This window comes from Notolepis coatsorum (genome assembly GCF_963971535.1).
Source record: "Notolepis coatsorum genome assembly, chromosome: 2".
In the NCBI taxonomy this organism is placed as follows: domain Eukaryota; kingdom Metazoa; phylum Chordata; class Actinopteri; order Aulopiformes; family Paralepididae; genus Notolepis; species Notolepis coatsorum.
This window is the reverse complement of record NC_140166.1, coordinates 225,130,844-225,143,479: the sequence shown is the minus strand read 5'-3', so window position 1 is coordinate 225,143,479 and position 12,636 is coordinate 225,130,844. Positions and strand designations below refer to the sequence as shown.

At 40.0% G+C, this 12,636-nt stretch overlaps 1 protein-coding gene across 1 annotated transcript; it reads right to left on the bottom strand.

Moving 5' to 3' along the window:
* Positions 1–1,084: 1,084 nt before the first annotated feature.
* Positions 1,085–7,864, bottom strand: LOC311224099 (uncharacterized protein). Its single transcript, XM_084308921.1, has 2 exons — positions 7,736–7,864; positions 1,085–2,519 (listed from the first exon to the last, which is right to left on the bottom strand). The coding sequence occupies exons 1-2, from the start codon at positions 7,854–7,856 to the stop codon at positions 1,546–1,548; spliced, it is 1,095 nt and encodes a 364-aa protein (XP_084165047.1). The 5' UTR covers positions 7,857–7,864; the 3' UTR covers positions 1,085–1,545.
* Positions 7,865–12,636: the final 4,772 nt, after the last annotated feature.

Genomic DNA, 12,636 nt, shown 5'->3' with positions numbered 1-12,636 from the left:
CATTAGTGACAGCCCTAATTATGAGTGGAACTCTTCTAACACTGGCTACAGCTGTAGGGGTTCTTGTATTAAGCCCCAGACCTTCTGATTAGTTCAACAAACCCATAAACCGGTGGTTTGGCTGCTCAGCATACAGCGTCCTGTATGCTTAGCCTTCAGACCCCCATTCATATCATGAATCTGTCGAACACAAAGTATCTGATGCTCGCTCTGTCCTCCCTCGCAAGGTTGCTAGGCTTGGTGAGGGTTGCAGAGTCTATATTTTATTTAGCAAACAAACAATGATAATCATTAGATAATCATTTCATAGTCAGTTTATCCAGTGCATTTGAAATACCACACTTGACAGATGTTGTTAATCCTAGGATGTAAATAACCAAATGTCTGCTGGCAGGATACCTCCTTCTTTGAGTAATAAACTACAAAATTCCTTCCCTTTCACTCTCGCTTAGAGCAAAAATAGACATCTTTACACATATACCATGATAGACAAGTTGATACTTTTGTTTGAGGATTTAAAAAAGCCTGGAAATACTGAATGCAGTATTTATGTCATCTTTCTCCAGAAGAACAATAATAAACCTCTATGGTTTAAAAACCATCACAAAAAATTAGCGGAGAGCCAAGCACAGCTCTTCAAATCTAAACAGACAAGATAGTGCTCGCCATCATAGGGAAAAGCTCACATTTAAAACATCCATATTCAAGTCCCAATACACCGCACGACTTTGAAATGGAGATAAAAGAGTCACAAAAGCAAGTGACCTATGGGTCAGCCTGACTCAAGCTCCTAGAGACAGAAGACTAACTTGAGTAACAAAGTCATATTTTACAAGACACTATACCTTCCCGTTTGTAGTTGGCTTACCAGCATATGAAGAGTGGCAGACCGCAGACGATATCCAAGGTTCATTAAAAGCCTGTCAATACCCCACTAATCCAATCCAGTTAAAAGTTTTAATAAAGAGAAGAAATGGTCCTTTTTAAAAAGTGAAGTTTTAATTTGAAAAAGAATACAGTGTGAAGAAGATAGTCATAGAAAAGAATGCACAATTATTCCAACAAGTCTACAGGTATAGTTAAAGGTTTTCAAGGTAAAAAAGAGCGACCAAAAAAGACGTTTCTGTACTCGAGAACAGGGTTCTTATAGTTCTGCGTTAGTCATATCTTGATAAACAGAAACACACCTCTTTTTCATAATACAGTATATTTGTCAGCACCAATCAGCGTACAGTGTTGGGATTACATACCCAGCCCCCGGTAGAAGTACTTTTATACTATAAGTACTTTACTTTCTAAACAGTGTATTTTCTCATGTTTTCTGAAATATGCTAATCTACTGAATCTCTTATCACACAAACCACAATGATGCGGCTTCTCTCCTGTGTGAATTATCTGGTGCGATTTCAGATTAGACAAATGACTAAAGCTCTTCTCACACAGGTCACAGGAGTAGGGATTCCATCCTGTGTGAATTCTCTGGTGTGATTTCAGACTACCCAGTTGACTGAAGCTCTTCTCACACTGGTCACAAAAGTAGGGCTTTCATCCTGTGTGAATTCTCTGGTGTGATTTCAGATTACCCAGTTGACTGAAGCTCTTCTCACACTGGTCACAGGAGTAGGGCTTTTCTCCTGTGTGAATTCTCTGGTGTAATTTCAGATGAGACAGTCCAATAAAGCTCTTCTCACACTGGTCACAAAAGTAGGGCTTCCATCCTGTGTGAATTCTCTGGTGTGTTTGCAGATTACCCAGGTGCCGAAATCTCTTCCCACACTGGTCACAGGAGTAGGGCTTCTCTCCTGTGTGAATTCTCTGGTGTGATTTCAGATTAGCCAGTTGACTGAAGCTCTTTCCACACTGGTCACAGGAGTATGGCTTCTCTCCTGTGTGAATGCGTTGGTGTTTATCGAGATTGCTCTTTGAACTACAGCTTTTTCCACACTGGTCACAGGAGTAGGGCTTCTCTCCTGTGTGAATTCTCTGGTGTGATTTCAGACTATGCAGCCTAATAAAGCTCTTTCCACACTGGTCACATGAGTAGGGTTTTTCTCCTGTGTGAATTCTCTGGTGTGATTTCAGAATATTCAGCTGACTGAAGCTCTTCTCACACTGGTCACAGGAGTAGGGCTTCTCTCCTGTGTGAATTCTCTGGTGTGATTTCAGATTAGCCAGTTGACTGAAGCTCTTCTCACACTGGTCACAGGAGTAAGGCTTCTCTCCTGTGTGAATTCTCTGGTGTGATTTCAGATTAGCCAGTTGACTGAAGCTCTTCTCACACTGGTCACAGGAGTAGAGCTTCTCTCCTGTGTGAATTCTCTGGTGTGTTTTCAGATGAGACAGTACACCAAAGCTCTTCTCACACTGGTCACAGGAGTAGAGCTTCTCTCCTGTGTGAATGCGTTGGTGTTTATTGAGATTGCCCTTTGAACTGAAGCTTTTTCCACACTGGTCACAGCAGAGACCTTTTCTTCCATCCAAGCCGCTTGGTTTCTTCCCAGGCCTGACAGGACAGCTCTCTGGATGGAGAAGAGTGTCAAGAGGAAGGAGAGATGGTGATTTTATTCAGCTTTAATTTCCATGTAAGAGGTTTATAATGGTACGTAGCTGGGTTTTATAGTTTAACCTCTTAAGCCAGACGGGTCCGATACCGGTCCCAAAATGACATAACGTCAAAAATCAATCTCTAGACTGTATGACATAATGTTGCGTTTTTAGTTTTTTGTACACTTGATCTCAAGAAGGTGCTGAATGAGCACCTGGATTTTTGACGTCTGGTCAATGTTAGCATGGTCTTATTCACCTTCAAAGTGAATTAAATGTCTTTATAAAATAATGTATATTCTCCTTTGGTTCATTACAATTTAAGCAAGGCTAGTAACAGACAATATTTCTGACACTGGGAATACATTCCCTGAGGTCCATAGATGTCCCTAGATACCAAGAACATGCAAATGGTCCTTGTAGAAGTGGAGCAATATTCCTTTTAGGCAAATTTAGAGTCTGGCTTAACCTCTTCCACCCGGAGCCTATTTTCTGAAAATCCGCCTAAAATGGAAAAGTAAATGGAATATTGCTCCACTTCTACATTTTCTTGGTATCTAGGGACATCTATGGACCTCAGTGAATGTATTCCCAGTGTCAGAAATATTGTGTCTATTACTAGCCTTGCTTAAATTGTGATGAAACAAAGAATAATATGAATTATGATTTTTCTTTCCATCTTTGACAGTGAATAACACCATGCTAATAATGACCAAACATTAAAAACTGCTACTGATCTCGTTCAGTACCTTCTAAGGAAATGAATAAAGAGAAGATGATTAAACAGAAGGTTCTGTAGATACAGTACTGAATTCTCCCATCCGGACCAATGCAATTTGAAATATTATTACCTGGAAAGTGATTTTGATTGGCAAGAAGCCTGGGCAAATGTTCGACTCACATCAAGGAACCCGGACCATCAACAAATCAATCTTAACTATATTCACAGGACATACTTGACTCCTATAAGACTGAAAAAAATGGGTCTTATACAAGACTCCAAATGCTCCTTATGTACAAATGGGGACGAGGGGACATTTATGCACATGTACTGGGACTGCCCACCAGTTAAGATATTCTGGAAAGAGGTGACCCAGCAATTATCAAATCTCTTAACTTGGAATATACCTGTACACCCCTCTGTATTACTGCTGAATGATGTTTTTGAGTGTGCAGTACATACACAGCTAAAGAGATTGGTTTTATCGGGTATCACAGTGGCTAAAAAGCTGATAGCATCACGATGGTTCCAACCGGAAAAAATGTGCCGAAAGGTCTGGATTATTACATATCTCGATGTGATCTATCAAGAAATATCTACAGCAAGAATTTTGGGTCTCAATGAATCCAAAATGACATTGTGGTTAGAAGTGGTGGAGAAAATAAAAGCTAGCATATAATGGTAGTGTCTGGTTAGGAGCGAGGGATAATGGATGGATTATCCAATGGGGGGTCCGGGAGGGGGGGTACGAGCTAGAGCATATGTGTGTAGGGTATTAGATAGCAGGTATTGGGGGTATATCCTGTATAAGACAATTAACTAAAATGTGATTTCATTGGATGTGCACTGTCAACTAATGCTTGTATATCTTATCGTGTGTTGTCATGTTTGTTTATGTGTTTGTTTAAAAAATAATAAAAAAATAAAATACAAAAAATAGCAGGCTTATAAATTACCTTATTATAGCCAATTCGCACATTTATATATCAGGGATGTGATTGCGCCTTAACACTTTCCGTGCCAGCAGTGCCGTGCCTAGGTACCCTGTTGCGTGCCAGCGCTCTATTCAATGACAGAGCGATCATATTTGTGAACGCATAAACTACATCTTAAATTATGTGTCTAATACGCCCGTCGCTTATCAATGACTTGTTTGAAGTCAACATTGACGAAACGGATTTCCTTTATTTGTATCGGTTCATTTCTGTTTTATACCATTTTGAAAAATGCTCGTTTTTTGAAAGTTTCAGAAAAAAAAAAGATTCCACATGAATCGCCCTTTACTGGAATACACGAAACACGGTCATATTTCTGTCTATTTATGAATCGTTTTCAAATAATCGCTAGATTATCGATAGTATGTATACTTATGCACGCTATAGAAGCGGGCTGAAAAATCGATTATCTTATTTCCTGATCGCACACACACGTTGATATATCTGTGAAAATAGCTCAGATTATCCCAAGACAGGTAAAATAGATTCCTTACCTCAGATCAGATGTTCTCCAAAAAGATTATTCCAATTCCTGATCGCCATTCCAAATATCGATCGCGTTTATTGATCCAACGCTGGGTGGTCGAAACACATATTCTCCGCTGTTCTGATGGTGGGCGATGATGACTGCAGTAGGCTCGGATTACATGCCTGACAAGTAAAATTTGGAAGCCAGACTTTTTTTTCTCCATGCGTTTTTATTGACTCCATTCCAATGAGTGCAATACCATCCGGAGAGACGATAGGGGGCGGTATTTTCCCTGTTCGAGCTCAAAGCCAGTCCCAGTGGTAACGTGAGGCTAGATTGATGAAATATGAATGGAAATCGCTAATAAGAAAAATAACGACATCTCGTCGCTTGGCACTAGTGTTAAGAAAAAAACCTGAACATTTTCAAAACCAATCTTCTTTCTTGGGACCAAGTAAAGTTTCGTCGATATTCCAATGTAGTTTGTGCTCGAATACCCAAATTGAAGCTGCTGTGTTACGTTTTGTACTAATAACAAACACAGAAATCCAAATCGCAAGTTTTATATAATACCAGCTGATGCATCACGGAGGAAAAAGTGGCTGGCGGCTAACGTTCAGCTAACTCCCTCTGGTGTTGTGGTCGTGGTAGCTACATGCTAAGCTAACGTTAATTACATCATATCGAACCGATAGGAGCTTATCTTATCTAATCTTACGTGGTGGTACCACGTGTGCCACTACCCGATCAAACATCCACGTAAGATTAGATAAGATGAGCTCCTATCGGTTCGATATGATATAATTAACGTTAGCTCAGCATGTAGCTATTTCTCTAGGTTAACGTAGCTAACGTTAGCTGCCAGCCACTTTTTCCTCCGTGATGGTATAAAACTTGCGATTTGGATTTCTGTTTTTGTCATTAGTACAACGCGTAACACAGCAGCTCTTTGGCATTGTGAAGGACTGAAGAAAATTCCGCTTGATTGTCTTTAATTTGCCGCTTTAAAAGATCAGTTTCTCCACTAAATGAAGCGTACACAATGTACCAGGCAGGACAGTTTCCCCCCACGCTGCAGTTGCGTAGCAACAACAGACAGGAAGTTGACTTCGAGAATAATCTAGCGTTTATTTGAAAGCCGAAAAATTACAATGTTTTGTGTATTCCAGAATATTCCAGTATGCCGTTTTTTGACGGAATCTTTCTATTTTCCTGAAACTTTCAAGAAAACGGCGGCTTTTCAAAATGCTATAAAACGGAAATGAACAGATTAAAAAACAATTCGTTTCGACAATGTTGACTGCAAAAAAGTCATTGATAAGCGACGGGCAGATTAGACACATAGCCATAATTTAATCCATAGATTATGCGTTCACAATGCTATCATTGAAGTGGGTGCTGGCATCCAACCACGTTTTACCATGTTAACAAGTGGCAATGAAAGTGTTAACCTGTTCCACTGTGGAATATTTTCTGAAAATCCGCCTAAAATATATACCTAGGTAAATGGAATATTGCTCCACTTCTACAAGGCCATTTGCATATTCTTGGTATCTAGGGACATCTATGGACCTCAGGGAATGTATTCAAAGTGTCAGAAATATTGTGTCTATTACTAGGCTTGCTTAAATTGTGATGAAACAAAGGAGAATATGAATTATGATTTTTCTTTGCATCTTTGACAGTGAACACCATGCTAATAATGGCCAAACATTAAAAACTGCCACTGATCTCGTTCAGTACCTTCTTGAGATAATGTGTAGAAAAGATCAGAAGGAAATTAATAAAGGGAAGATGATTAAACAGAAGGTTCTGTAGATACAGTACTGAATTCTCCCATCCGGACCAATGCAATTTGAAATATTATTATAGAATATAGAATAGGAAGGTGGTCAGGTGGCGTAGCGGAGATTGCGCTCGTCACCAATGAGGTGCAGGTCACAGCTTATTTCGCAGGAGATTTTTTTATTTTTTTTTAAACATACTATTCACATTTTCAGTTGACTTGATAGTTTAATTTGGTTGCTGTACTGTAACTAGGGTATTAATTAACAAAGTAAAAAAAAATTCAGATATTATGTTACTTCCGGTTCCAGAACCGGTTCCTAATTAGAACCGGTTTTCGGTGCCGAACCCTATGTGTGACTGCGTCTGGGCTTGGCTTCTTTCTAAAAAGCCGGTGCCGCGGCTCAATATTGACCATGACACCCCCTCCCAATGTTTTATTGCTTTTCTGCATGATTCACGTGAGTCACTAATTTAGGTCAGAAAAACCGGAATTCCGAAATCACATCCCTGATATATACATATATTATCTTTCAAATGCCCGAGTTTAATTTGGATTTAGTATCACCAGGCATGCATAAGAACAGATAATGAAATCTACTGTAAATACAGTAGCTTTTTTATGATTAGGGTGCAACCATTTTGAAACTAATTTCAGATCTAATTGTTGCTACATGCTAACAATAGGGAAGATAAACTAACTACGTTTCAATATTTGTCATAAACGTTACCTTTTGTGGTAGAATTATCCCGAATAATAGCAGTTATTGAAATAATTCATAAAGTACTATGAACCTTGAACCCAATAGAATTTTCCAGGAAGTGTAGTTTTGACAAATTTCAATGCAGAACCAGACCTGTGGAAGTCCGCTACAAAATGGCAGCAAAAAAACTATTCCCCCCCGGTTTTACAAAACGGTCGCCTCTCGCGAAATAACATTGACATTCCAATAAGGAAAATCTATCTATATAACACTTTAACCTATTCCTAAAGTAACGTATTGATGATAATATACATTCTAAATGCTGTTGTGATGTTTATACTTGAATACGTTTGAAATAAAAATAGATAGTTTTATAGAACAGTCTGGAAATATTCATTTATGACCATTATGTCATTTGCGGTCCGCTGACGGACCGCACAGGCGGAAGAGGTTAAGAGGTTAAAGTCAACACTTATAAAGTCATAATGTTTACAGATTAAAGTCAACATTTCCCTACTTGTTTCCATGCAGTCCAAACAGCTCTTCTCTTGGTCCAGCTGTGATGGTTTCATGCAGTCCACCAAACAGACAGACAGTTCTCTCAAACCAAGGTGTGAGCGGCTATGAAGGGTGGTCATATTCAGACCAATCTTGGGGGAAAGTAAGACAAGAAATATCAGTACATTTTACATTCATCCTAACAAACAAAGGTCTAACTTTTCAGTTGAAATTCATCAGGAACACAGAAAGCCAAGCAAGAACCATCAGTCCTTAACCAGCTATACAGGTAGCTCTCTTTTCCTAGGCTAACAAATTGGAAAAGAAGGAAAATCCTGACAGGAAGATTTTCATAAGAACAGAAAAACACATGGGTGTATATATAGACCAGGGGTCTCAAACTCAATTTACCTGGGGGCCACTGGAGGTAGAGTCTGGGTGAGGCTGAGCCGCATCAAATATTCCACACAAAAAGGGTTTCAAGTATTTTTAATTTTTTTATGGAAAGGTATGGTTGAAACATGCAAACGTTCAAACGCACACACTAATAAGCATTGGAGGCTTTTAACCAGGGCCAGACTGGGGAAATCATTCAGGCCAGGAAATATAGTGCGAAATATAGCCCTAGTCAGGCCACTTTTTAAGCGGGGTCCCCCACCAGGAGATTTTGTGTTACAAAGACTTCACTTCCTGCATTCTGGTGCACGAATTGTTTTATTTGTACCCTTTAAATGCCAGTGTTTGTGATGACATGACTAAAAAAAGAAAAAAAAATCTTTTTGGGATTTTTATTTTTAAATTTTTTTAAATCATCTGGGGGTCTGCAAAATATCATCCAGCGGGCCGCAATTGGCCCGCGAGTTTGAGACCCCTGATATAGACAGAATGGCCTGACAGGACAGCTATCTGGAGGGAGATAGTGATGGAGAAGAGTGTCAGTGGAAGGAGAGAATGAGAATTGGTGATTTAGTTTCTATGTAAGAGGGTTACAGATTTAACTATGGTATTATAATAGGAGATTCTGGCCTTTCAAATGATGCCTCACTTGGCCCTATAAACCCATTTCTACTAGGGATGCCCCGATCGTTATCGGCCGATAATCAGTATAAATATGCGATCTGTGAATTCCAATAATGAGTCATATTCGCAGATCGCGGAAACCGATCAAGCGGACATCTCACTCGCTGTCTGTCTCAGACACACAGGACCTGCAAACTGCCGCTGCTCCTCCTCCCTTGCCCCGCCCGCACCCGTGTACAGTTTGTAAACACAGAGGACTGAGAGGAGGCTCTGCTCGAGTCTATAGTGCATTCGACGTGAGCTAACGTTAGCTACCTAGCTATCGTTACTGTTTAAACAAAATTACCCAGTCAACTATTCACTTTTAGTAGGCATTGTCTAACCGGTATCTAGCCGGCTAGCTACTGATAGCTCCTGATATCAACAAATGCTCCAGCAAGTCTAGTAGTGCATGTTGATAACTCCGTTAGCTCACGTTAGCTAGCTCGCGTTAGTTCACTGTTCAAAACGAAATGTCCCATTGAACTAAATAGTTCACGGAGGCGTTCGATTGATTCGATGCGTATTCGAGCTGAGGGTTTGCTGAATGTGATTTATACCAATACTAGGGTCCAGCTGCAGCACCGGAGGGTCCAGCTGCAGTGCCGGAGAATCCTGGCCGTAGCTTGAGGCTACTAGTACACACAGACAGTGGAGCTGTTTGCAGATAGCGAGCATTTTGACTTGTTGCGTGGTGGCGATGTCTCGCAGATAATACAAGTACAAGTCTAATTATATAATATATATTTTATAAAAAATAAAATAAAAAAATGTATATAATTTTTTTTTTTTTTTTTTAATAAAAAATTATCGGTATCGGATCGGTATCGGCCGATATGGCTCACGACGATCGGTATCGGTGGCAAAAAATTTAATCGGGGCATCCCTAATTTCTACATATTGCATGTGTCCGGATGGCAAAATTCTGTACTGCATCTAGAAAAGCCCCTGTAAATGATCTGCCCATTGTTCATTTGTTTAGATATTGACTATACTTGATCTTAAGAAGTAGCTGAATGGGCTCAGTGGCATCTTTAAGCTTTTGGTCATTGTCATATTCACAGTCAAAGATGGAAAAAAACTAATAATTCATATTCTCCTTTGGTTCATTACAATTGACTAGGGCTGTCATGATTCATCGACCATGTCGACTATGAAATTTCATTGACTTGTATGCCTTTTGTGGTGGAAATGGCAGACGTTAAAAGTCATAGCATTCGCAACGTGTAATCCAACTAGTGCGCAATCTAAACCACTATTCGTGATTCTGCCTAGAGCCAGGACTGGACAGTGCGTGTTCGCTCGCATTTGATGTTTCACGTCAACTCCAGCTGGAAGGGAGGGGCCGAGTCCGATACCCCCCCACCTTCAATTTTAAAAGCTATGACAGCCTGTGACAACTCCTCTTGCGAGTCGCGTTGTTTCTATGCAAACTCTGTGAGCAACGGTTTTAATTAGTGATGCACGATATATCGGCCGATATGGCCGTTTTTTTACACATCGGTATCGGTCCGATATCAAGATAGGGCCGATATGGGCAGATATAATTTTTTTTCTTTTTATATATACATGTTTTGGCCTTAAATCGTTTAAAAATATCATTTCTGAAAATAAGTTACAAAAGTTAAAAAAAATTCGTTTTGGAAAATAGCTCTTTATTTGATTATCATAAAAAAGTGTTTTCTATACAGAGATATCGACATCGGTAAATATCAGTATCGGCCAGAACAGCAATATTAATATCGGTTATCGGTATCGGCCACAATTTTCACATCGGTGCATCACTAGTTTTAATAAATGTGTCTAACATGCTTTACATCCTCGCCATTCCATTCATGTATGCCCACGTCGCGGTAAAACCTAAACTAAAGTTAGCTGCTAACTAAGCTAAGCTAAATAGCTCAGACACAGGAGAAATTAGTTTTGTGGAGTTCCAATAGTGAGGAATGGGGGGGGGGCGGGGGGCTGAGCCAGTCTCTCTCTCTTTACGTTCAATGAAGTAGCCAAACGTTACACTATAAAAACTAACTGGATAGTTAAATTATATAATAAATAATAAATATTGTAAAATCCTTAAGTCTGCTATAAGCTATTCTCCCTCTCTCTTGTGTGTGCGTGTATACATTTACTATAGGCTACTCTTTTTGACATTGATTAGGCCAATTAGCTTTAACAAGCATGATTCCTGAGCCTATTTTATTCAAAAGGAAGATATTGATTTAAATATGTACATGGCCTATATAAAAAATACATGTAATTAGGGATGCCCGATCATGTTTTTTGCCACCGATACCGATCGTCTATGAGCCATATCGGCCGATACAGATCGTTTTTGGTTTTCTTATAGCAGCTGGCAGTATTATACTGTAGGTCTAACACAGGCATTCTCAAAGTCCAGACTCCGGTCCAGACCGAACCACAACTGTCTCTGGACTCTGAGCAAATGATACTTTTATTGATAATGATATGTATTATCTGTATCATCTGCGAGACAACGCAACAAGTAAAAATTCTCCGCTATCAATAATGCAAGCAGCATCTTTGCATGTCCGACTCCACTGTGTGTGTGCGCGTCTGTCTACTCTGCTTTGGTCCAATCACATTCCCCCACCCAGTCTGCGAATCAGAGGCAGAGTAGGGCGGGTCTTCACGGAATGCTTGTCGTCTCTTGTACCGGGGCTTGCTCAATGTGAGAGTGGTCCTTCTCGTCCAGCCCTATGAATTTCATGACTTTTCTTGTGATCGCCTTAGCCTTCCTACCAGGGCTCGAGACTTAACAATGTTGCGTCGTCCCCGGGACTATCAAATATTTATTTGGGACGAACACAAATCCTCGCCGGGACGCAGTGGGGACGAAGAGGATTTATTTGGAAAATGTCAACTGCACCGACTGTCAGTGCGCTTATCACGGTCACTGGCAAATGGTGCGCGTCTTCTGAGTGCTCGCTTTGTTGACAGTGCCACGAGAGCACTGCACAAGACCCGCGGACATATATAATGTTTAATAAAAGTTCCCGCGGTACTAGCCATCAGTCAAGGGAGCACTCGCAAACAGATAACGTTAAACACAGCAGAAGATGAAAAACACAGCAGAAGATGAAAAACAGACAGACTGACCAACGGGGAACTGCATCCGATTCCAACCCTAGTACAACCCTCGAGTCTAAGGTAAGGACACATTTAAATCACAGAGGTGTAATGTTAGTCTATTGGAACTGTATACAGTAGTTAGCTTCTAGTTAGCGTTTGAGCTATATAGCTGCTTGCTAGCTAACGTTAGTCCTGTGTGTGTGTGCTCAAAGCAGCCCGCCCCATGTTAGCTAGGTGTATCCGTTATATTGAGGAGGCTTGACAACCGAGGTTCAAAGTTAACTTCACATTTATTGGCTGTTGGTTTACATGTCGCTACGAAAAGAAATCACGCAGCTCAACTGTGTGTCTTGACTTCCTGCCTGGTGTGACATCACACAACAAGTACGGAATCCACAAGGCTCAAATGTCTGTGTAATGACTATGCTGCCACCGAAGATGTTCAGTTTGGAATATGAATGAACACACTTGTATTCCTTACAGTATCCATGAAATTGGACACTTTGACTCCCTTAGATATGTCAGATGATTTCTGTACTTTTCACTACATGTTTTATTACTTCTTAAACTATCCTATCAGTCCTTAAAATAAGTTACAAATATCCATAATAATCTACAAGACATCATTAACACTAACAGTATATATATTTTGTATCATAATGATTCTTGTGAAATAAGTTGCCTTTTGACTAAATACATTTATTTTCTCTTTCTCTACAGAAACAAAGACTGACTTGCTCTCATTCATCACTCACTCACATTGCACAATGT